The sequence below is a fragment of the Astyanax mexicanus genome, chromosome 4, assembly GCF_023375975.1.
Source record: "Astyanax mexicanus isolate ESR-SI-001 chromosome 4, AstMex3_surface, whole genome shotgun sequence".
NCBI classification, from domain to species: Eukaryota; Metazoa; Chordata; class Actinopteri; order Characiformes; family Acestrorhamphidae; genus Astyanax; species Astyanax mexicanus.
The window spans coordinates 14,005,932-14,033,492 of NC_064411.1; the positions used below are offsets into that span (position 1 = coordinate 14,005,932).

At 38.6% G+C, this 27,561-nt stretch overlaps 4 protein-coding genes across 5 annotated transcripts in view; 2 read left to right on the forward strand and 2 right to left on the reverse strand.

The window, feature by feature from the left end:
- The window catches only part of LOC111197413 (zinc finger protein 239-like), a 414,061-nt gene that overhangs the window by 83,777 nt on the left and 302,723 nt on the right, over window positions 1-27,561 (forward strand). The gene's annotated exons all lie outside the window — the stretch shown is intronic.
- LOC125801382 (zinc finger protein 239-like) overlaps window positions 1-27,561 on the reverse strand; it is a 211,583-nt gene that overhangs the window by 32,933 nt on the left and 151,089 nt on the right. The gene's annotated exons all lie outside the window — the stretch shown is intronic.
- Window positions 1-27,561, reverse strand: part of LOC125801301 (zinc finger protein 271-like) — a 211,575-nt gene that overhangs the window by 32,933 nt on the left and 151,081 nt on the right. The window lies entirely within an intron of this gene.
- Window positions 1-27,561, forward strand: part of LOC111190060 (NLR family CARD domain-containing protein 3-like) — a 119,459-nt gene that overhangs the window by 7,503 nt on the left and 84,395 nt on the right. The window contains exons 4-5 of the mRNA XM_049477180.1: window positions 3,153-3,326; window positions 8,092-8,138. Of these exons, the coding sequence (XP_049333137.1) occupies window positions 3,153-3,326; window positions 8,092-8,138 (221 nt within the window). The remainder of the gene's footprint in view (window positions 1-3,152; window positions 3,327-8,091; window positions 8,139-27,561) is intronic.

Genomic DNA, 27,561 nt, shown 5'->3' on the forward strand with positions numbered 1-27,561 from the left:
TATAGTAGGCTGAGAATATATGGGTGAATTGTGGTGATCTGAGCTTATGATTATTTGTTTCTGATAGATGTGTTTCTTGTAGTAAACAAATGTCTGCCTTTAGTGAAGTGAGATGGTTTAGTACCCTGGCTTGCTTAATCTGTGTCCCGATACAAAGAATGTTCAAGTTATAAATTTAAGTGAAGACATGTTGTGATGTACGGATTAATAATGTTTATCAGTGATATGATATGAGTGTGCAGATGTTTGAGGATATTTTCTGGTGTGTGGGATGGAGTGAAAACAAAAATGCATTTTTCGGATCTGGGATATATAGTAGTAATAAAATAGAGGTTGGTGCAAAGAGATAGTACAGAAAGGAGTGATTAAATGCAAACAAAGTAGAAGAGACATAACATAAGATAAAAAGTGTTGGATTTGGTGTGACATACATGTTATGACATTGAGACGTTGCATGCATTAAGTTATTGCTAAGTGGTTCCTTGTGATTTTTATGGAATTTTGTGAACAGATTAATGTGCATGCATTAGTATATTTGCGGGTGCGTGTGTATTTATTTTAATAAACAAGTAAATATTAACAAAATAATAAATATAGAATCATAAACAACATTTTTGGTCTATCTTGCACATGTTTAAAAATGAACATTATAAATATAATTTTTGTTATTTTTTTACATTTTAGAGTAAAATTCTAATTTCAGCAACATGTCTGTATCAGAATTTCGGTACATTGTTTGGAAATTTTAATATTTAAACATTAAAAAAACAAAAAAAACTTAAATGCATTTCATACTTTCCAACACTTTTAGTAAATAAACATGAAAGATTTTACATTGAAAATAAAAGCAATAAAAAATAATAAAGAAAAGGAATGTGTCCAACACTAATTGTCTCATCCTCCGCAACAATTTTCAATCATTGTTTAAATCCACAAGGAACTTAAATTTTCAAGGCTTTTTTAACATTAGGGAAGACATTGGCCATGACACTCAAGATGGCTACCATGTAAGCAGTTCTTCTCATATGTTTCTGGATAAAAGTTAAAAGATTGCTCATCAACTTGTCTGCACGACTTTTTCATTGTCATTACCGATATATCGATATATGTTTTGAGCCTACAGTTTGAAGTTACAGTTTGTATTTTTGATTATATTATAGTATATTAAGGTCTAAATGGACACTGTGAGTGAAAATTTATCCAGCCCTCATGGTGCCTTTACATTTAGCATAGTTTAAAGTCACTCATCCTCCTCAACCGAATTCTCACTTACCGCTACATTTCAATACCTGTTGCGGTAATGAGATGCACTGTTTCGGTAATGAGAATTTGATTAGGAAGCATAATACAGATGCCTTTTTACTTCCTGATTGTCATAACATGAGCGTTACCCTGAACATTTTCTCCAGTAGACCATTCTAACTTAGCTATTGCAAACCACCAGTAGAGGTCACTAATGTTTAGTCTTATCTGGCCTGAAACTAAATCTAATTCCGTACACAGAATTAGATGTAAGACCACATAACTAGAGAGCTTTTTTCCATCTTTGATATATTTTATTGTAATGTGCGATGTGTATTTGTTTACAGGCAGGTAGCTATTGAGAAAAGAAAAGCAGCAGCAAAAGCAAGGCTGTCAAAGTTTAGGGAGAACATTTACAGCAAGAATTACAACATTTAGAAAAACACACACACATACTCAACGACACAGACAGTTGTTCCAGTTGGAGTTACGTTCACATTATATTATTTGTGTACAGTCCATTCTAAGGAATTGAACAAAAACTGGAATGGATATCATAATTTTATATTTGCCATTTCCAGTGGGAAAATAAAGACAACAAGTGATCTGACCAAAAAGTACCATGACAAAAAGAAAAAACAATGGAGGAAAAAGGTCAGCCAGATATTACAGCACTGACATATGCCTGACATATGGGCAAAACACAAAAAACTACGTAAATGACTAAAAATGTAAAGTTTGTTCTTAGTAGGCATACACTGCTGGATGGTGCATAAAGATAGACAAGATTTCAGAGTTTCTGAGAGGTCTTTCTTTGACATTTGTTAAATGGTTTTCAATAGTTAAATTAGCTGTTTTATTCATGAAGGTACTGTAGTCTACATGAAAAATTATTTTCTTTATATTAGAGATCGTGCAACGAGAGCACAATGCACATGAGAGAGACAGAGTGTGCAAATGAAAGCGCTCGGGGGGAGAGATAGAGAGAGAGATAGAGAGAGAGACTGCTATTTAGTTACAGTTAAAGAAATTTAGAACAGCCAGGGATGTTTTTGTCACGATATAGCTGTCCATTACCATAAAGTTTGTCGACGGAGACGACTGCTATTGTCCCTTCTTTTATGAGTTCTTTCCTCACGGCGAACAGTTTTCTGCGTCTGTCAAGGATTTCACGGGGGAGCGGGTTGTTAATTCCCAGGTCTGTTCCTCTAAGTTCCCTTCCTTTGCTAATGATGAGCTCTTTATGTTTATAATGCTCGACCTTAGCCTAACATTTTAATTGTGGATTTTTTGCCACAGAATTCACTCCATAAAATATCCACTATAAAAACTTGCGTCTTACGAAAAACAAGTGAGATTAATCACAGAATTTTGGCAGGTTTAATTGGATTGCATTTTTTAATCGATTGACACCACTAGAAATTCTACATGTATAAATGTGGTATAAATATTCAGGTGTTTACCATGATGATAACAAATCACACAAGAAAAAGTGTTTAACGAAAGTCAGAGTATACCAAACAAACAAATACGAGTCTTCTGCAGTCGTCTTAAGAATGTCCAACTTGAATGAAAATTTGAGATATCACACATTGATTACAAAATTGTGATGCACGAGCAAAAACAATTTTAGAAAAAGTTAATATGAACTAAATTCTTTGGTCCACATCAATGCTAATGCCGTATTCACAGAGATGCTTACTGTTGAGGTTTGGGTTTCATGAATTTGTTAGTCTGTGTCAACTGTGTTAAGAAACTTTAGTTTTCTATGGATTTTTTTTTTCAGATTTTGTAGTGTTATTTAAAAAAAGAGACTAATATCAAAGTGCATTATCTTCCTCAGTCTGCTATGTTGTCTTTCTTTCTTTCTTGTTTTCGGTCACCCATACATTCTCTTGCTCTGTCTGCAGATTATCTGGTTGTATGATCACAGATAAAGGCTGTTGTTCTCTGGCTTCAGCTCTAATTTCAAACCCCTCCCACCTGAAAGAGCTGGATCTGACCTACAACCACCCAGGAGAGTCAGGAGTGAAGCTGCTTTCTGCCAGATTGGAGGATCCACACTGCAAACTGGAGAAACTCGGGTAGGTCTGAACTAATAATTATGTTATTAACTTATTTTAACCCCTTCAGACCCGCATTTTTTCTGCTGAGCCAAAAAAATTTTTTTTAACTGATAGTGACTCCTCTCTAACATATAAACAAAGTGGAAAAAACACATTTTTGCTAACTCATGTTTTTAATAGTATTTTTTCATGTCCATTCAAATGGACGCCATGACACAATGGGCGTAAAATGTCATACAATCTTAAGAAAGATAAGGCTGAGTTTTTACACAAAGTATTCAATCAGGTATGAACTAAACATCTGGAACAGGATGTTTGCAGGTGCTTGAGTCTGTGTACAGTTCTGAACATGCACATGAACTTGATAAGGATATCACAGCATAGGTAGGGAACAGAAGTGAGGTCATCACCAGGAAATCCCAGAAACTGCAAGAAGAGAGGGAAAAAACGCAATCTGAACATGCACATAACCACAAGATGTATGATTGTACATATGATTACCTGAAATCAGTTTAGCCTTAAAAGTTAACTATCACAGAACTTCCAACACATAACCATACTTTTAATTTTAGGATAATGAACTTATAACATGTTAACTTGGAATGGAACCTGAATTTGAGAAGACATCAGCTTGTGGATGTTTTCTTATTTTCGATGAGCAGCCTTGAAGCAGTTTCGTTGTGTCACAAAGCACAAGTGGATTTTGCATTTGTTTTTCCTGTACAGTTTGGCATCTTGCATCTGGTAGCCTCCTTTTTTTCATCATAATTTGGCATGTGGTCAACCATGTCATACTGCACTTCAAGTAAAGGCCTTTTGTCCTGAAATGGTCTGCAAATTGGTCTCTCGGGCACATGCTGTGGTTCTGGAGACATACTGGGTCTTCCACGTTTTGCTGCAACTGTTTTATGGACTCTCACCAGACACTGGGCCACATTCATCTTGAAATGGAGGAGATCCAGGATGTCTTTGGTCTGGATGTTGGCCCTCTTGGCCTCCAGTCTGTACTCCAACCAACTGTTGACCACAGCAATGTCAAAGGCATGCATTATCATTCTCAGGGTCCACTTTTTTGAACGAATGTCTGTGCGATACAGACTGACAAGTTGATCAAGCAGGTCAACGCCACCCATTGCTTCATTGTACAGCTTAACCACCTCTGGACGGGACACCATCACAAATTGAGCCTTCTTTTTGTCCCACCGCTGCACTTCATCCATTCTGCCAACACCAATGAAGTTGGAGGCCATGAGAACTGGTCTGTTGTCATACCATTTGACGAGTGCCACCTTACCATCACGGCTTACAACTTCATCACAGCTTCCTCGAGGCTTTTTGGCCATCTCTTTGTCAGACTGTAGAGGAGGCCTTGCAAAGCGAGAGACTCTTGCTGTCCCAGCAGCATGAATTTTCCTCTCAGCCAGCAGCTCCAGAAGATTGTACGATGTGAAATAATTGTCGAAATACAGCTTGTGGTTGGCCTCAGTGATTCGCTGGCTAAGATGGTACAGCACTTCCTGTGCTGTTGGGATAGCTCCATTGTAGTGCCTTGGTGCAGCAGGAAGTCATAGGCCATGCCACTTTTCCCACACATGAAGTATATTTTCACTCCCCATGGATGTGGCTTGCCTTTGATGAATTGCTTGACAGACAGAGTTCCACGAAATGGCACCATTTGTTCATCAACGCAAAGGTTCTCCTCTAGTGGAAGCTCTAAGCATCTACTGCGTATGACATCATAGAGAGTACGTACCTTGAAAAACACATCAGTGTTCTCAGCTGGCTTCTCCAAATTGTTGACCAAATGCAAATGTGACCGGAGCTGGAAGAATCTGTCACGGGGCATTGTGTTTTGAAAAATACCAATGTCCATTCCAGCTTCCCAGTACATGGAGACTCTTGGCATTTTCATCACTCCCATGGCAAGGTGGAGGCCGATTAGGGTTTTGATCTCTCCTGAACTTGTTGGTTTGAAACATCGTGTAGCACTTTGCAAGGCATAAACATTTGTGTTGTCAGCCATCAAACTGAAGATCTCATCTGGTATATACCGTTTGAAGTATTCATAGGGTCTCATGGGATGATCCTCATGAATTGGAGGATTCTCAAAGGAAGTGTCAATGAGTGTAGTGAACGGCCTGTGACGCCACTTGATTTCTTCCTTCCTGGTTACTGTCATCCCCTGTCCTCCTCTGTCCTCCTCTGCCCTGCTATTCTCATCTGTCCCTGCACTCTCTGTCTCCTCTATCTCAATCTCATCTGCCACATCAAGTTCTTCTGGCATGCATGTAACATCTCCACTGTCTCTCTCTAAATGTAATAAAAAACTCATTACTAATTTTATGTATTCTCACTCTTGAACTGCTATGCATTCCACTTAGCTCTTACATACAAAATATTAAAAACCATATACAAAGAATTAAAACACTCTTAATTTCTTTGCAACTTACCACCTATATCAATCCTGGTCCCATCCCCCTCATCTCCTGAATTCAAAGAGTCAAGCTTAGATAACTCTCCATTTACAAGCCGTTCAAGAAAGTCTTCAACTCGATACTCTACAAGAACATTTTGTACAAAAGAATCTATTTTTACAAATGTATAATCATGAATAAATAAACTGTGGCACCATACCTTACTTATGCAAAGCTTACATGTATTGTGTTTCTTTATATACTGATACTAAACATGTGAGTGTTAGCTAAACTCGCCCAACTCCTGATGTCCATTGCAGTGGACATCGGACTTTGAAAAAATCCTGTAAATCAGTGATATGCTATATGTGCAAAATAACTTCAAATATTATCACTTGCAACAGTTAAAATTATGCTGACAGCATTTTTGTTTGGCCACCATGCAGATAAATTTATATTTTTGATTGAAAATGAATACTTACTCCTCCCTCTCTGCAGCTGCTCCGCCATGCTTGTCTTGTCCGATGTTTGTCACTGTCTCTGAGCATGCTCAAAGTCATGACATGATTGTGATTGGATAAGCAGGATCCAATCAGTAACCAGCATTATTGACATCATTCAGTTGCAGGGTATTTATTGGTTTAGAGACAGAAATATGTCATGTCCATTTCAATGGACGTTGGGTCCGAAGGGGTTAAGATAAATATAGTTGTACATGTTGTACATTTTTATCACTCTCGATATTGCCTGTTGTGCTCTTTCCTGTGTATGTGCTGTGCCTCACAGGAAAGCAAAGTGTTGAGAAAGTTAGGGGTTAATGCTGTGAAACACAGTGCATTGTGGGACCTGTAGTAAATCTAGTTGTAGTCACCAGGTAAACACGGTGGAGCAGCATGTAACATTCATTCTGTCATTCTGTCTTATTTTTGTTTACACAGCCACTGTTAATTCTTTATGCTCAAGTTATCTGCACTGAATGCCAAGTACTTTGCTGTAATTCTGTTTTGGCTCATCTTTCTGTTGGTAAAAAGAACCAAGGTTTAGTTTTTACTCCAGAACAGGTGGAAAACTTCAGTGATGGAGAGCTGCCCTGAGCATCGAGTCAGGAGAAAACTTACAAGATAAAAACTGATCCCCACTAACTTTATACACACTGAGAGTCAAGCACCCCAGCAACCAGCCCATGTCTTTATGGTAAAAATAATCAGTGACTGCAAAATCAGAATCCTTTCTGAACACTTAGGGCCCTAACCTACACCCTGTGCAAGGTGGTCTTGATGCTTATTGCTATCTTACTCCCACCAACAGTGTATTTTCATGCTCTTCACCTGTCTTGTTTAAACAGCAACGGTAATTTTGAATATATCTACGCCGATGAAAAACATTGGTCAATTCCAGGTAGCTGCGTCATTTAAATAGCAATACGCCAAAGTCAGACCGCACCTGGCTCTTAAAGGGAATGGCAAGTGACATGGTGATTGGTTTATTCCACGATACATGCTTTTTGCACATTTTGAGCCTCTTTGGAGCAAGTTTTCCTATCGTAAAGACACAGTGACACACCCTAATTCAAGCTGCATGGTGCACGACTGACAGCTCACCTACGGATGACTAAAATAAAGCCCTTAATTTCTAAAGAGATCCCATTAATGTGATTGAGTTGGTTTGTTGGCTTTATTTAAAAATGTTGCCTTTGTTACATTTTACATTTTTGAAGTTTTCTAATGACCAGTGGCATAAAATTATTTTTAAATCATGATAAAATAATTTTTTCACAATAATTCCTTGAAAAATGTATGGCCCAATAAAAACTTTTTTTTTTACTTTAGTAAAGTTTAACCCTTTTCTGCAAGGCCACAAGAAACTGCCATTTTATCTTATCTAGGAGTTTCTTTCTCATTACTGAATCATTAAAACTGATCTTAACTGACGCAAGTGAGACCTGCAGTTCTTTAAATGTTGTTCTGGGTTCTTCCTGGATGAGTTGTTCATACCCTTTTGGAGTAATTTCTGTAGCTCAGTCACTCCTGGGAACTTTAACCACTGTGCCTTGTTTTCTCAATTTGTGAATAAAAGCTCTAATAAAAATAATACTACATATCGTGCATATAAAGCAGAATAAGATACGGTAAGTATTAAAACTTTATACATGCAGACAAAAATATATTTAGAGAAGTAAGAGTTAATCTTCCGTTTTTAATCTGATTTTATGCAGTGTGCATTGCAGTTCTGTACTTTACCACATGAGGTCACTAATTTCCACTCTCTCAAATGTTCACTCGTTTTCACACAAAGTATTTCTTTATAAATCAGTTTCTTAAAAACCTCACACTGTGCTGATCTGTGTGTGTGTGTGTGTGTGTGTTTAGAGTGGAACATGGAGGAAAGATCAGAATCAAACCTGGATTAAAAAAATGTAAGTTACACACACACACACACACATACACTACACACACACACTAAACATACCACTCCACACAGACACTAAATATACCACTACAGACACACTACACACAATACACACATTACACACCCAAATACACATACACTACATACACACAATACAAGCACACTACATACACACACACACACTAAATAGAACACTACACACACTAAATATAACACTACACACACACACTAAATAAAACACTACACACACACACACTAAATTTAACACTACACACACACTAAATTTAACACTACACACACACTAAATATAACACTACACACACACTAAATATAACACTACACACTAGGGATGGAACGGTACAGTGTGGCCACGGTTTGGTTCGTATCGCGGTTCTTGAGCCACGGTTTCGGTTCTGTTTTGATATATATCAATATTATCTAGCTCCAACATGCAGCACGTTTTTAGCCCTTTCTATTTCAAATCAACAAGGTGCTCCTACTCACACTTTTAGAGCCAATTAATAAAGTCACAGATTAATTCAAATCACAATATCTATTATAAAAAAGGAGCACTTATTCTTACCATTAGTCAAAAACAGGTAACTGAATCACACTGTGCTTTATCTGCTGACTGTCTTTTACCTTGATTATCAAACTCAACGCTGAAGCCAAAATGGTCCCGAACAGCGGATTTATAAGATGACGGCGCCTCTTCAAATATCCTTTTCTCCGTTTAGCGTTCACTGGCCCTGATCACGCAGCTGAGAAAGTTTTGTTTAATTAGTCCTCAAATCTTCAGCGTTTGCCTTCAGAGCTGATTTGCTCCGATAGAAGTAATATATAAAAAACTATCAACTAAAAAATATAATATACTTAAAAATCTGCACAGTAACTATAAGTTACTATTAGTTATATTTATATCTGACATTTATAAGGATTTAAATTTATGTTCAGTACACAGACTTAATAACTGTAGCTTAATATAGCAGTTATAGGCAAGGGCGTAGGAGCGGGCTTGATATTTGTGAATATGAACCAAAGCCCACCCTATAGTTTCCTAGAACAACATTTGTTGAATTATTTTTTATCACAAATAATCATTTTTTTTCTGTATTTTGTTTATAATTAGTTACATCCAAAATAAAAGGTGATTTTACAGCCTAAACATGTTACTCCACATTACATTTACTGTTGTTAGAAAAAAATTATGCATGCAATGTCTGAATTATATACATAGTACAAAAACTGATCAGTTATCACCTAATATTTAAAATAATATAACAGTATTGGTTATTATTATTATGTATTGTATGTCAATTCTGTTGTATATTTACATTTTCTTTGGTTCCTGCGCTTTTAATTTTTTTTTACTGAGAACACTTCTTTCTACTGAGAGAATGTAACTACGTTTCCTAGAGATTTTTGGCAGAAGTTAATATAAACTTCTACTTCCGGCGCCGACGCGAGTGGCTGCCTGTTCCAGTAGCTCCGTCTCTTTGTGTGTTTTTCTGAGTTTTTTTACGTTTATTTATCGTCTCTGTGCTACTACACACGTCTAGTGTGCATCTTATTTATATCCTAAGGATATTTTTGGTGTAAATATGCGGGGCAGCGAGGAATACCGTGTTTATTCCCGGGGAGAACTGCTAGCCCTCCGACCCGCGGGACGTGGGGGCATTGTCCACACAATACCGGATGATCTGAGAAGGAGGTACCGAGGTTGCAGGGCCGGCGCTATGCTAAAGGCTAAGCTAAAGGCTAAGAAGTCGGAGCAGCGCTGGAGGTACAAACCCTCAGTTCCGTCGGTGGTTATGGGGAATGTTAACTCACTGACCAACAAAACCGACGAGCTAGCCTGTCTGGTGAAGAATCAGAAGCTCTACAGGGAGTGTAGCATGCTGTGTTTCACCGAGACCTGGCTCACCCCCGACACGCCGGATGCTAACGTGCAGCTACCCGGCTTTTCTTCAGTGAGGGCGGACAGGGACCCGGTGCTTTGCGGGAAGCGGAAAGGTGGAGGAATCGCGCTGTTTATTAACAACAGATGGTGCAACCCTGGACATGTGTACGTGAAGGAGGTGATCTGCTGTCGGGATATTGAACTGTTAGCGGTGAGTCTCCGACCTTATTACATGCCGCGGGAGCTCTCTCACGCGATCCTCGTGTGTGTTTACATCCAGCCGAGAGCGGACGTGCAGGCGGCGTGTGACGTCATCCACTCCACCGTCGCAGCGCTGCAGACACAGCACCCTGACGCCTTCTATGTGATCACTGGTGACTTTAATCACGTAACGCTGGACTCTACCCTGCCTGCCTTTTTCCAGTTTGTGGACTGTCCCACCAGGAAAAACAGGACCATAGACTTGCTGTATGCTAATGTGAAGGATGCATACAGGGCTATTCCACTACCACCGCTGGGGAAATCAGATCACAATCTGGTGTTCCTGCAGCCTCAGTACAAACCACTGGTACTGAGGCAGCCCACTACCACACGCTCATTCAGAGTCTGGTCTCCTGAAGCAGAAGAAGCCCTAAGGGACTGCTATGACACCACTGACTGGAGCGTGCTGCTGCACCCACATGGTGAGGACATTGAGGGGGTGACTCACTGTGTTACGGACTACTTGAATTTCTGTATGGATGTTGCTGTTCCCACAAAGACTGTACGCTGCTTTCCAAACAACAAACCCTGGATTACCAGCTCCGTCAAGGACCTCCTCAACCAAAAGAAGAGGGTCGTTCAAAGACGGAAACTTGGTAGAGCTGAAGCGCGTACAGGGGGAACTCAAGGTACGTCTTAAAGAGGCCAAGGAGTCTTACAGGAAGAAGGTGGAAAGAAAGCTGCAAGACAACAACATGAAGGAAGTCTGGGGTGCAATGAAAACCATCACTGGGTGCAAGAACAACAACGGCAACCCAGTAGATGGCGGTGTGGACAGAGCAAACCAGTTCAACAACTTTTACAACAGGTTTGACTGTCCTGCTCCTGCTGCCCCCTCCTCCTACCCTCCTGCAGCATCACCAACATCTTCTCCATCTCTACCATCATCACCACCATCTCCATCACCTTCAACTCCAACTCCACCATCTTCATCACCACCACCATTACCCTCACCTCCATCTTCATCAACATCATCACCGTCATCATCACCACCACCACCACCCTCACCTCCATCATCATCTTCATCACCATCAGCACAATCACCCTCACCTCTACCATCTTCATCAGCACCATCATCACCCTCACCTCCACCATCTTCATCATCACCACCATCAACACTATCAACTGGCAGACAAATCATCTCCTCCAGTCCACCAACCTTTACTGCTGACCAGGTCAGGAGACAGCTGAGGAGACTTCACCCCAGGAAGGCAGCTGGCCCGGACAGAGTGTGCCCCAGAATGCTCAAGGCATGTGCTGTTCAACTGGGTGAGCCCCTCCAACATGTTTTTAACCTCAGTCTGCGTCTAGGGAGAGTTCCTGCCACGTGGAAGACAACCTGTCTCATTCCTGTTCCCAAGAAGGCACACCCGAAGGAGCTGAATGACTACAGGCCTGTTGCTTTGACATCTCATGTGATGAAGACCATGGAGCGACTGCTGCTGGACCAACTCAGACCTCAGGTCCACCATGCTGAGGACCCACTGCAGTTTGCGTACCGGGAAAAGGTGGGAGTGGAAGATGCCATCCTCTATCTCCTGCACAGAGCTCACTCTCATCTGGACAAGGGGGGAGGTGCTGTGAGGGTCATGTTCTTCGACTTCTCCAGTGCCTTCAACACCATCCAGCCCCTACTACTGAGAGACAAGCTGATGGAGATGGAGGTGGATATGCACCTGGTCACCTGGATCACTGACTACCTTACTGGGAGACCACAACATGTCAGGATCAGGGACTGCTCCTCTGACACAGTGATCAGCAGCACAGGAGCACCACAGGGGACTGTTCTCTCTCCAGTCCTGTTCACACTGTACACATCAGACTTCAAATACCACTCGGAGTCATGCCACATGCAGAAGTTCTCTGACGACACTGCAATCGTGGGGTGTGTGCGTAATGGTGATGAGAGGGAGTACAGAACCCTGGTTGAGGATTTTGTGGTGTGGTGCAAAACGAACCATCTACAGCTGAACATCTCCAAAACCAAGGAGATGTGCATAGACTTCAGGAGGTCCAGGCCCTCTGCTCAGCAGCCAATCTCCATCGAGGGGGTCGACGTGGAGGTGGTCAAATCCTACAAATACCTTGGTGTGCACCTGGACGACAGGCTGGACTGGTCAGTGAACACTGACTCCCTCTACAGGAAGGCTCAGAGCAGACTGTACTTCCTCAGAAGGCTCAGGGCTTTCAACATCTGCCAGAAACTCCTCCTGATGTTCTACCAGTCTGTGGTAGCCAGCGTCCTCTTTTACACTGTTGTGTGTTGGGGAGGCAGCATCAGCAAGAGGGATGCTGGACGACTGGACAGGCTGGTGAGGAAAGCTGGTTCTGTGCTGGGATTAGAGCTGGAGTCCTTAACACCACTGGCAGAGAGGAGAGCCCTCAGTAAGCTGCTGAACATCATGGACAATGTTCACCACCCTCTGCACAGCACCATCACCAGGCAGAGGAGCTCATTCAGCGGCAGACTGCTGTCCCAGTCCTGCTCCACAGACAGACTCCGAAAGTCTTTTGTTCCTCAGGCCATAAGACTGTTCAACTCCTCTCAGCACAGCAAACTAAAGACTCTGTGAAACTTTTTCATTCCGGCCACTCTGGCCACACCATGGACACACCCCCAGCTATGGACACACTCTCAGACTTGCTGATGCCTAGAACACTTTTTATAGTTCTACCATATTTTGCACTAGTAGTTCATTCACTAGTTAATTCATCTACTGTTTACGTATCTTTTGCACTGTTTACGTATCTTTTGCACTGCTTAATTTAATTTAAATTATTATATAACTGTATTTGCACTTTCTGTTTGGCTGACATCAGTTATCCTCACATTATGCACATCAACTGGTGTTCACTGTCTATTGTGTTCAACTGCACTACCTCCATTCTCCATCTCCATTACACACACGAAGACTGTACATTTACACTGTATATTCTATTTCTTATTTGATTGTATTTATATGTATCTTTATATTTTATATTTTATATTTTTTAACTTTGTGTATTGTGTAACCTGCTGCTGGATGCCAAGAATTTCCCCCCGGGGATCAATAAAGTATCTATCTATCTATCTATCTATCTATCTATCTATCTATCTATCTATCTATCTATCTATCTAAACGTCAGGACATGTGGTCTTACTGTGAACTACATATGAACAGAAGTCAGGTTAGATCAGTGTTTCTCAACCCTGTTCTTACATATTCTACTGCATATTAACACTGTTCTGCATATTCTACAGCTTCCTCTGTTTAAAGGCACTTTAATAAAGTAAGTGGTGGTATGATGTGTCTAATAAACTGCTGATATACATATTGATTCATTTAGGATCCATAGGGGGCTAAGAGATTTTAACAGGTTAACTCAATAAATGATTGTTTATTAGCTGATCAGTTGGATCTGATGGATAACACAGTTTTAGGGCAGTGATGATCAGGGTTAAGAAACTGCTTTAAACTACCAACATTACCCAGTGTTGTACTAAATTCTGTCTATCCTCTACATTCAGCTTCTAGCAAACTGCAATCCTAAATTAATAAACAGTTTGAAAATGAAATAGTGATTAGCTGATCAGGTACAGGGCAAGTTGAACATTACGTATATAGTTTTATTTCTTTAACCTTGACTCCCAATCTAGGTAATTCTAAAGTTAAGCTAACTCACTAATACAGCTGCAGTTTATTAATCACAGTGGGTTTAAACTGTGTGCTGATTCAGAGACGTGTATTTTTAACCAGCTATCAGAAACATATCATCACAGTTTACATGATTAGATACCATTACCTTTCTTTTAGAAAAAAAAATCACCGTATATCCATATCTTAAAATCAGCTGCAGCCGATCCCGCTGCTAAATCTCACAGCGAGGGAGGGGCTTCCCCCCACCAACACACTGACACCTCCACGCGCTGAATATAACACTAAATATAACACTACACACTAAATATAACACTACACACTAAATATAACACTAAATATAACACTACACACACTAAATATAACACTACACACTAAATATAACACTACACACTAAATATAACACTAAATATAACAACACTACACACACTAAATATAACACTACACACTAAATATAACACTACACACTAAATATAACACTAAATATAACACTTAATATAACAACACTACACACACTAAATATAACACTACACACTAAAAATAACACTAAATATAACACTAAATATAACAACACTACACACACTAAATATAACACTACACACTAAATATAACACTACACACTAAATATAACACTACACACTAAATATAACACTAAATATAACACTAAATATAACAACACTACACACACTAAATATAACACTACACACTAAATATAACACTACACACTAAATATAACACTAAATATAACAACACTACACACACTAAATATAACACTACACACTAAATATAACACTACACACTAAATATAACACTAAATATAACACTAAATATAACACTACACACACTAAATATAACACTACACACTAAATATAACACTACACACTAAATATAACACTAAATATAACAACACTACACACACTAAATATAACACTACACACTAAATATAACACTACACACTAAATATAACAACACTACACACACTAAATATAACACTACACACTAAATATAACACTACACACTAAATATAACACTAAATATAACAACACTACACACACTAAATATAACACTACACATTAAATATAACACTAAATATAACAACACTACACACATTAAATATAACACTACACACTAAATATAACACTAAATATAACAACACTCCACACTAAATATTACACTAAATATAACACTAAATATAACACTACACACACTAAATATAACACTACACACACTAAATATAACAACACTACACACTAAATATTACACTAAATATAACACTAAATATAACACTAAATATAACACTACACACACACTAAATATCTAACGAGTTGTCCCCCTGTCACAGGGGGACGTAGGGCCCTCGCACAACAGCGCAAATCGTACCGGGCCAAACCGAGAAACCGGTGAAAGTAATTTTGAGGTCTTATTAAGTGTGGTAATTTTCAAGAGTTTTCTATCCTGCCAAAAATGTGAAATACCCATTTAAAATACAGGTGGCGCTATAGAGCTGTTAAAACACATATATTTGAAATTCTAAATCTAGATCAAACAACAGCCTCAGATAAGCAGGCCGGTCAAAGTTTGTGAGCTTTTCTCTCTTATAACGTCCTCAAAACTCCTAGCATTACCTAAGTGTCAACCTCCTGTTTTGATGTGGCATCTCAAACATTCAACCGTCTGCCATTCCCTCCTCATTTAAGATATCGACTATTTCTTCACAATTTATCATCAGATATGTTCAATGTTTATTTTTACCAAATACCAAGAGAATTCAACAAAATTTCTAGGAGTAGTTTGACAACATACTCAAAAAATGTATGTAAAATTCAGATATTTCAAAATGGCTGACTTCCTGTTGGGCGGAGTCAGTCCTACCAATACTGAAAACGTGTATAATGATGTCTCTTGTGTTTTTGCCAAGTTTCATGAATTTTTAATCATCTGTGTTCTGACTGTGTCATGGTTTCACTTTGGTTTAGTGTTGCGTCTCTAGTCAATCAATTGCTCGCCATTACGTCACCGTTTTAGCGATCAACTAATCCTTTGGCAATTTTCATCAACTGTGTCTGATGTTCATTCTCAGCTAATTTAGAGGTAATCTGACAAAGACTTTAGGAGCAGTTTAAATGAGTTTGTGAAAAAAAGTGTAAAAAAATTACAAAATCCAATATGGCCGACTTCCTGTTGGGTGGAGCTAATACAAACCAATTGCAAATATGTGCAGAGTTATAGTATCTACGCTCCTACTAAAATTTGAGAAGATTAGACAAATTGTGACACATCCACAGCTAATTTATTAAACGAATGAATTAGGGGGCGCTATAGAGTCCGCTAGCTACACAGGAAAAAATTATCACAATATTTGTAAAGTGTTTTTAGATCTTATGGAATCTGACAGTTTTTAAAAGTTTTTGAGCATTTCCGTAATGTCAAATATGCATTGAAACCTAGGTGGCGCTATAGAGCCAATGAAATATGTATATATGAAATTTTAATTTTTAATCAAAGGACCGCTTAAATCAAGCAGGCCTGTAAAGTTTCGTGAGTGTTCAACCTGTTTAATCTCCTCAAACACCTACTAACACCAGAATGTATTCACTTCCTGTTTTAATGGGGTATCTCCAGCAATTCAACTGTCCGCCATTTCGTCCTCGTTTAAGATATCGACTATTCCTTCGCAATTTATCATCACGGATGGTAGTAGTTTATTGCTGACAAATATCAAGAGTATTCAACAAATTCCCTAGGAGGAGTTCGACAAAGTATGCAAAAAATGTGTGTAAAATGCACGTTTTTCAAAATGGCCGACTTCCTGTTGGGCGGAGTCAATCATATCAACACGGAAAATGTGTGTAATGATGTCTTTTATGTTTTTGCCAAGTTTCATGAATTTCCAAGCAGCTGTATTCTGACCATGCTAATGTTTCTATTTGGTTTAGTGTTGTGTCTCCATTAAATCAATTGCCCGCCATTACGTCATCGTTTCAGCTATCGACTATTCCTTCGCAATTTAGCACCACCCATGTCTGGAGACTATCCATAGACCATTTAGTTGTAATCTGACAAAGACTCTAGGAGGAGTTCGAATGAGTATGTGAAAAATGTTTAAAAATTTAACATTTTTCAAAATGGCCGACTTCCTGTTGGGCGGAGCTAATACATGCCAATGGGTATTATGTGTGGCATCGTAATATCTATGTTTCTACCAAAAAATTTGAACATTGGGGAAAATTTGAGACAGCTACCGCTAATTTATTAGCCTAAACCAAATAGGGGGCGCTGTAGAGTCATTTAGCACCACATTAGAAAAATGATTACATTTCTCGAAATCATTTAAAGGCATTATTGGGTCTGCTAATTTAGAAGAGGCTAAGAGCTTTCTATAAATGTCATATAAAATAGGTGGCGCTAGAGAGCTGATAAATTATGAATATGAAAAATTCCAATTTAACATCAAAGGACAGCCTATGCCCAATAGGCCTGTGAAATTTTATGAGTTTTTGAACATCGTAACCCACCCAAAACACCACGGGAAACTTTTTATTTTGCGACTTCCTGCCAAAATGGTCGACTTCCTGTTAGGCGTAGTCAAATAAATCCAAGTGATTCTTGATCGGTATAATGAGGTCAATGAGCCTACCAAAGTTGGTGCACATTGGACAAACTTTATCCCGGCCACTGGCAACGTTTGGGGGCGCTATAGAGCTCCTGATCCACGCCCAAACCTGTGAACAATGTAATTTTAAATTTTTCACCGGCTTTGACGTCTGTGCCAAAATGCAAGAGTTTTCGAGTATCAGAAAGGCCTCAAAAATGGGCGCGAAGTTTAAAAATAACGAGTTGTCCCCCTGTCACAGGGGGACGTAGGGCCCTCGCATAACAGCGCAAATCGCACCGGGCCAAACCGAGAAACCGGTAAAAATAACTTTAAGGTCTTATTGAGTGTGCCAATTTTCAAGAGTTTTCTATCCTGTTAAACATGTGAAATATCCATTTAAAATACAGGTGGCGCTATAGCACTGTTAAAATACATGTATTTTAAATTCTAATTCTACATCAAACAACAGCCTCAGATAAGCAGGCCGGTCAAATTTTGTGAGTTTTTCTCCGTTATAACCTCCTCAAAACACTTGGCATTACCTAGGTTTTGACCTCCTGTTTTGATGTGGCATCTCACAAATTCAACCATCTGCCATTTCGTCCTTGTTTGAGATATCGACTATTCCTTCACAATTTATCATCAGATATGTTCAATGTTTATTTTTACCAAATACCAAGAGAATTAAAAAAATTTGCTAGGAGTAGTTTGACAACATACGCAAAAAATGTATGCAAAATTCAGATATTTCAAAATGGCCGACTTCCTGTTGGGCGGAGTCAGTCCTACCAATACTGAAAACGTGTCTAATGATGTCTCTTGTGTTTTTGCCAAGTTTCATGAATTTTTAATCATCTGTGTTCTGACTGTGTCATGGTTTCACTTTGGTTTAGTGTTGCATCTCTAGTCAATCAATTGCTCGCCATTACGTCACCGTTTTAGCGATCAACTATTCCTTTGGCAATTTTCATCAACTGTGTCTGATGTCCATTCTCAGCTAATTTAGAGGTAATCTGACAAAGACTTTAGGAGCAGTTTAAATGAGTTTGTGAAAAAAAGTGTAAAAAAATTACAAAATCCAATATGGCCGACTTCCTGTTGGGCGGAGCTAATACAAACCAACTGCAAATATGTGCAGAGTCATAGTATCTACGCTCCTACCAAAATTTGAGAAGATTAGACAAATTGTGACACATCCACAGCTAATTTATTAAACAAATGAATTAGGGGGCGCTATAGAGTCCGCTAGCTACACATGAAAAAATTATCACAATATTTGTAAAGTGTTTTTAGATCCTATGGAATCTGACAGTTTTCAAGAGTTTTTGAGCATTTCCGTAATGTCAAATATGCATTGAAACCTAGGTGGCGCTATAGAGCCAATGAACTATGTATATATGAAATTTTAATTTTTAATCAAAGAACCGCTTAAATCAAGCAGGCCTGTAAAGTTTCGTGAGTGTTCAACCTGTTTAACCTCCTCAAACACCTACCAACACCAGAATGTATTTACTTCCTATTTTATTGGGGTATCTCGAGCAATTCAACTGTCCGCCATTTCGTCCTCGTTTAATATATCGACTATTCCTTCGCAATTTATCATCACGGATGGTAGTAGTTTATTGCTGACAAATATCAAGAGTATTCAACAAATTCCCTAGGAGGAGTTCGACAAATTATGCAAAAAATGTGTGTAAAATGCACGTTTTTCAAAATGGTCGACTTCCTGTTGGGCGGAGTCAATCATATCAACACTGAAAATGTGTGTAATGATGTCTTTTATGTTTTTGCCAAGTTTCATGAATTTCCAAGCAGCTGTATTCTGACCATGCTAATGTTTCTATTTGGTTTAGTGTTGTGTCTCCATTAAATCAATTGCCCGCCATTACGTCATCGTTTCAGCTATCGACTATTCCTTCGCAATTTAGCACCACGTATGTCTGGAGACTATCCACAGACCATTTAGTTGTAATCTGACAAAGACTCTAGGAGGAGTTCGAATGAGTATGTGAAAAATGTTTAAAAATTTAACATTTTTCAAAATGGCCGACTTCCTGTTGGGCGGAGCTAATACATGCCAATGGGTGTTATGTGTGGCATCGTAATATCTATGTTTCTACCAAAAATTTTTAACATTGGGGAAAATTTGAGACAGCTACCGCTAATTTATTAGCCTAAACCAAATAGGGGGCGCTGTAGAGTCATTTAGCACCACATTAGAAAAATGATTACATTTCTCGAAATCATTTAAAGGCATTATTGGGTCTGCTAATTTAGAAGAGGCTAAGAGCTTTCTATAAATGTCATATAAAATAGGTGGCGCTAAAGAGCTGATAAATTAAGAATATGAAAAATTCCAATTTTACATCAAAGTACAGCCTATGCCCAATAGGCCTGTGAAATTTTATGAGTTTTCGAACATCGTAACCCACCCAAAACACCATGGGAAACTTTTTATTTTGCGACTTCCTGCCAAAATGGTCGACTTCCTGTTAGGCGAAGTCAAATAAATCCAAGTGATTCTTGATCGGTATAATGAGGTCAATGAGCCTACCAAAGTTGGTGCACATTGGACAAACTTTATCCCGGCCACTGGCAACGTTTGGGGGCGCTATAGAGCTCCTGAACCACGCCCAAACCTGTGAACAATGTAATTTTAAATTTTTCACCGGTTTTGACGTCTGTGCCAAAATGCAAGAGTTTTCGAGTATCAGAAAGGCCTCAAAAATGGGCGCGAAGTTTAAAAATAAAAATAATAATAATAATAATAACGAGTTGTCCCCCTGTCACAGGGGGACGTAGGGCCCTCGCACAACAGCGCAAATCGTACCGGGCCAAACCGAGAAACCGGTAAAAGTAATTTTGAGGTCTTATTGAGTGTGCCAATTTTCAAGAGTTTTCTATCCTGTTAAACATGTGAAATATCCATTTAAAATACAGGTAGCGCTATAGCGCTGTTAAAATACATGTATTTGAAATTCTAATTCTACATCAAACAACAGCCTTAGATAAGCAGGCCGGTCAAATTTTGTGAGTTTTTCTCCGTTATAACCTCCTCAAAACACCTGGCATTACCTAGGTTTTGACCTCCTGTTTTGATGTGGCATCTCACAAATTCAACCATCTGCCATTTCGTCCTCGTTTGAGATATCGACTATTCCTTCACAATTTATCATCAGATATGTTTAATGTTTATTTTTACCAAATACCAAGAGAATTCAAGAAAATTTCTAGGAGTAGTTTGACAATATACACAACAAATGTATGTAAAATTCAGATATTTCAAAATGGCCGACTTCCTGTTGGGCGGAGTCAGTCCTACCAATACTGAAAACGTGTCTAATGATGTCTCTTGTGTTTTTGCCAAGTTTCATGAATTTTTAATCATCTGTGTTCTGACTGTGTCATGGTTTCACTTTGGTTTAGTGTTGCGTCTCTAGTCAATCAATTGCCCGCCATTACGTCACCGTTTTAGCGATCAATTATTCCTTTGGCAATTTTCATCAACTGTGTCTGATGTTCATTCTCAGCTAATTTAGAGGTAATCTGACAAAGACTTTAGGAGCAGTTTAAATGAGTTTGTTAAAAATTTGTAAAAATTACACAAATTTCAAAATGGCCGACTTCCTGTTGGGCGGAGCTAATACAAACCAATTGCAAATATGTGCAAAGTCATAGTATCTACGCTCCTACCAAAATTTGAGAAGATTAGACAAATTTTGACACATCCAAAGCTAATTTATTAACCGTACGAATTAGGGGGCGCTGTAGAGTCCGCTAGCTACACATGAAAAAATTATCACAATATTTGTAAAGTGTTTTTTAGATCTTATGGAATCTGACAATTTTCAAGAGTTTTTGAGCATTTCCGTAATGTCAAATATGCATTGAAACCTAGGTGGCGCTATAGAGCCAATGAAATATGTATATATGAAATTTCAATTTTTAATCAAAGTACTGCTTAAATCAAGCAGGCCTGAAAAGTTTTGTGAGTGCTCAACCTGTTTAACCTCCTCAAACACCTACCAACACCAGAATGTATTTACTTCCTATTTTAATGGGGTATCTCAAGCAATTCAACTGTCCGCCATTTCGTCCCCGTTTAAGATATCGACTATTCCTTCGCAATTTATCATCAAGGATGGTAGTAGTTTATTGTTCACAAATATCAAGAGTATTCAACAAATTCCCTAGGAGGAGTTCGACAAAGTATGCAAAAAATGTGTGTAAAATGCACGTTTTTCAAAATGGCCAACTTCCTGTTGGGCGGAGTCAATCATATCAACACTGAAAACGTGTGTAATGATGTCTTTTATATTTTTGCCAAGTTTCATGAATTTCCAAGCAGCTGTATTCTGACCATGCTAATGTTTCTATTTGGTTTAGTGTTGTGTCTCCATTAAATCAATTGCCCGCCATTACGTCATCGTTTCAGCTATCGACTATTCCTTCGCAATTTAGCACCACGTATGTCTGGAGACTATCCACAGACAATTTAGTTTTAATCTGACAAAGACTCTAGGAGGAGTTCGAATGAGTTCGTGAAAAATGTGTAAAAATTTAACATTTTTCAAAATGGCCGACTTCCTGTTGGGCGGAGCTAATACATGCCAATGGGTATTATGTGTGGCATCGTAATATCTATTTTTCTACCAAAAATCTTGAACATTGGGGAAAATTTGAGACAGCTACCGCTAATTTATTAGCCTAAACCAAATAGGGGGCGCTGTAGAGTCATTTAGCTCCACATTAGAAAAACGATTACATTTCTCGAAATCATTTAAAGGCATTATTGGGTCTGCTTATTTAGAAGAGGCTAAGAGCTTTCTATAAATGTCATATAAAATAGGTGGCGCTAGAGAGCTGATAAATTATGAATATGAAAAATTCCAATTTTACATCAAAGTACAGCCTATGCCCAATATGCCTGTGAAATTTTATGAGTTTTCGAACATCGTAACCCACCCAAAACACCACAGGAAACTTTTTATTTTGCGAATTCCTGCCAAAATGGCTGACTTCCTGTTAGGCGGAGTCAAATAAATCTAAGTGATTCTTGATCGGTATAATGAGGTCAATGAGCGTACCAAAGTTGGTGCACATTGGACAAACTTTATCCCGGCCACTAGCAACGTTTGGGGGCGCTATAGAGCTCCTGATCAACGCCCAAGCCCAGGAACTGTGAAATTTCAAATTTTTCACCGGCTTTGATGTCTGTGCCAAAATTCAAGAGTTTTTGAGTATCAGAAAGGCCTCAAAAATGGGCGCGAAGTTTAAAAATAAAAATAATAATAATAATAATAATAATAATAATAATAAACGGACCAAAAACAATAGGGCTTTGCACCTCCGGTGCAGGCTTCGCCTGCGCCTTCGGTGCTCGGGCCCTAAAAATAACGAGTTGTCCCCCTGTCACAGGGGGACGTAGGGCCCTCGCACAACAATGCAAATCGTACCGGGCCAAACCGAGAAACCGGTGAAAGTAATTTTGAGGTCTTATTAAGTGTGGTAATTTTCAAGAGTTTTCTATCCTGCCAAAAAAGTTAAATACCCATTTAAAATACAGGTGGCGCTATAGAGCTGTTAAAACACATATATTTGAAATTCTAATTCTAGATCAAACAACAGCCTCAGATAAGCAGGCCGGTCAAAGTTTGTGAGCTTTTCTCTCTTATAACGTCCTCAAAACTCCTAGCATTACCTATGTGTCAACCTCCAGTTTTGATGTGGCATCTCAAACATTCAACCGTCCGCCATTCCCTCCTCGTTTAAGATATCGACTATTTCTTCACAATTTATCATCAGATATGTTCAATGTTTATATTTACCAAATACCAAGAGAATTCAACAAAATTTCTAGGAGTAGTTTGACAACATACGCAAAAAATGTATGCAAAATTCAGATATTTCAAAATGGCCGACTTCCTGTTGGGCGGAGTCAGTCCTACCAATACTGAAAACGTGTCTAATGATGTCTCTTGTGTTTTTGCCAGGTTTCATGAATTTTTAATCATCTGTGTTCTGACTGTGGTATGGTTTCACTTTGGTTTAGTGTTGCGTCTCTATTCAATCAATTGCTCGCCATTACGTCACCGTTTTAGCGATCAACTATTCCTTTGGCAATTTTCATCAAATATGTCTGTTGTTCATTTACAGTGAAATAAGAGGTAATCTGACAAAGACTTTAGGAGCAGTTTAAATGAGTTTGTGAAAAATGTGTAAAAATATTACAAATTCCAATATGGCCGACTTCCTGTTGGGCGGAGCTAATACAAGCCAATTGTAAATATGTGCAGGGTCATACTATCTACGATCCTACCAAAATTTGAGAAGATTAGACAAATTTTGACACATCCACAGCTAATTTATTAAACGAACGAATTAGGGGGCGCTGTAGAGTCCGCTAGCTATACATGAAAAAATTGTCAAAATATTTGTAAAGTGTTTTTAGTTCTTATGCAATCTGTCAATTTTCAAGAGGTTTTGAGCATTTCCGTAATGTCAAATATGCATTGAAACCTAGGTGGCGCTATTGAGCCAATGAAATATGTATATATGAAATTTCAATTTTTAATCAAAGGACCGCTTAAATCAAGCAGGCCTGTAAAGTTTCGTGAGTTTTCAACCTGTTTTACCTCCTCAAACACCTACCAACACCAGAATGTATTCACTTCCTGTTTTAATGGGGTATCTCAAGCAATTCAACTGTCTGCCATTTCGTCCTCGTTTAAGATATTGACTATTCCTTCGCAATTTGTCATCAGGTATGTTAGTAGTTAATTGCTGACAAATATCAAGAGTATTCAACAAATTCCCTAGGAGGAGTTCGACAAAGTATGCAAAAAATGTGTGTAAAACACACTTTTTTCAAAATGGCCGACTTCCTGTTGGGCGGAGTCAGTCTTACCAATACTAAAAACGTGTCTTATGATGTCTCTTGTGTTTTTGCCAAGTTTCATGAATTTCCAAGCAGCTGTGTTCTGACCATGCTAATGTTTCTATTTGGTTTAGTGTTGTGTCTGTATTAAATCAACTGCCCGCCATTACGTCATCGTTTCAGCTATCGACTATTCCTTCGCAATTTAGCACCACGTATGTCTGGAGACTATCCACAGACCATTTAGTTGTAATCTGACAAAGACTCTAGGAGGAGTTCGAATGAGTTCGTGAAAAGTGTGTAAAAATTTAACATTTTTCAAAATGGCCGACTTCCTGTTGGGCGGAGCTAATACATGCCAATGGGTATTATGTGTGGCATCGTAATATCTATGTTTCTACCAAAAATCTTGAACATTGGGGAAAATTTGAGACAGCTACCGCTAATTTATTAGCCTAAACCAAATAGGGGGCGCTGTAGAGTCATTTAGCTCCACATTAGAAAAACGATTACATTTCTCAAAATCATTTAAAGGCATTATTGGGTCTGCTAATTTAGAAGAGGCTAAGAGCTTTCTATAAATGTCATATAAAATAGGTGGCGCTAGAGAGCTGATAAATTATGAATATGAAAAATTCCAATTTTACGTCAAAGTACAGCCTATGCCCAATATGCCTGTGAAATTTTATGAGTTTTCGAACATCGTAACCCACCCAAAACACCACGGGAAACTTTTTATTTTGCGACTTCCTGCCAAAATGGTCGACTTCCTGTTAGGCGGAGCCAAATAAATCCAAGTGATTCTTGATCGGTATAATGAGGTCAATGAGCGTACCAAAGTTGGTGCACATTGGACAAACTTTATCCCGGCCACTGGCAACGTTTGGGGGCGCTATAGAGCTCCTGATCCACGCCCAAATCTGTGAACAATGTAATTTTAAATTTTTCACCGGCTTTGAGGTCTGTGCCAAAATGCAAGAGTTTTCGAGTATCAGAAAGGCCTCAAAAATGGGCGCGAAGTTTAAAAATAAAAATAATAATAATAATAATAACGAGTTGTCCCCCTGTCACAGGGGGACGTAGGGCCCTCGCACAACAGCGCAAATCGTACCGGGCCAAACCGAGAAACCGGTAAAAGTAATTTTGAGGTCTTATTGAGTGTGCCAATTTTCAAGAGTTTTCTATCCTGTTAAACATGTGAAATATCCATTTAAAATACAGGTGGCGCTATGGCGCTGTTAAAATACATGTATTTGAAATTCTAATTCTACATCAAACAACAGCCTTAGATAAGCAGGCTGGTCAAATTTTGTGAGTTTTTCTCCGTTATAACCTCCTCAAAACACCTGGCATTACCTAGGTTTTCACCTCCTGTTTTGATGTGGCATCTCACAAATTCAACCATCTGCCATTTCGTCCTCGTTTGAGATATCGACTATTCCTTCACAATTTATCATCAGATATGTTCAATGTTTATTTTTCCCAAATACCAAGAGAATTCAACAAATTTGCTAGGAGTAGTTTGACAATGTACACAAAAAATGTGTGTAAAATGCAGATATTTCAAAATGGCCGACTTCCTGTTGGGCGGAGTCAGTCCTACCAATGCTGAAAATGTGTGTAATGATGTCTTTTGTGTTTTTGCCAAGTTTCATGAATTTTCAAAAATCTGTTTTCTGACCGTGTCATGGTTTCACTTTGGTTTAGTGTTGCGTCTCTAGTGACTCAATTGCTCGCCATTGGGTCACCATTTTACCGATCAACTAATCCTTTGGCAGTTATCATCAAATATGTCTGTTGTTCATTTACAATGAAACAAGAGGTAATCTGACAAAGACTTTAGGAGCAGTTTAAATTAGTTTGTGAAAAATTTGTAAAAATATTACAAATTCCAATATGGCCGACTTCCTGTTGGGCGGAGCTAATACAAGCCAATTGCAAATATGTGCTGGGTCATACTATCTACACTCCTACCAAAATTTGAGAAGATTAGACAAATTTTGACACATCCACAGCTAATTTATTAAATGAACAAATTAGGGGGCGCTGTAGAGTCCGCTAGCTATACATGAAAAAATTGTCAAAATATTTGTAAAGTGTTTTTAGGTCTTATGCAATCTGTCAATTTTCAAGAGGTTTTGAGCATTCCCGTAATGTCAAATATGCATTGAAACCTAGGTGGCGCTATAGAGCCAATGAAATACGTATATATGAAATTTTAATTTCAGATCAAACTACTGCTTAAATCAAGCAGGCCTGTAAATTTTCGAGAGTTTTCAACTATTTTAACCTCCTCAAACACCTACTAACACCAGAATGTATTCACTTCCTGTTTTAACGGGGCATCTCAAGCAATTCAACTGTCCGCCATTTCGTCGCCGTTTAAGATATCGACTATTCCTTCGCAATTTACAATCAAGTATGTTAGCAGTTTATTACAGACAAATATCAAGAGTATTCAACAAATTCCCTAGGAGGAGTTCGACAAAGTATGCAAAAAATGTGTGTAAAACACACTTTTTTCAAAATGGTCGACTTCCTGTTGGGCGGAGTCAGTCTTACCAATACTAAAAACGTGTCTTATGATGTCTCTTGTGTTTTTGCCAAGTTTCATGAATTTTCAATCATCTGTGTTATGACCGTGTCATGGTTTCACTTTTGTTTAGTGTTGCTTCTCCATTAAATTAATTGCCTGCCATTACGTCATCGTTTCAGCTATCGACTATTCCTTCGCAAATTATCACCATGTATGTCTGGAGCCTACCCACGCCCAATTTAGAGATAATCTGACAAAGTCTCTAGGAGGAGTTTGAATGAGTTGGTGAAAAATGTGTAAAAATTCCACAAATTTCAAAATGGCCGACTTCCTGTTGGGCGGAGCTAATACCAGCCAATGGGTAATATGTGCGGGATGATACTCTCTATGTTGTTGCCAAAAATCGAGAATATTGGAGAAATTTTGAGACAGCTACAGCTAATTTAATGGCCTGAATAAAATAGGGGGCGCTGTAGAGTCATCTAGCTACACATGAGAAAAACGACAAAATATTTCTAAATCATTTCAAAGACTTATTGAATCTGCCAATTATCAAGAGGCTGAGAGCTTTTTATAAATGTGATATAAAATAGGTGGCGCTAGAGAGCTGATGAAATACGAATTTA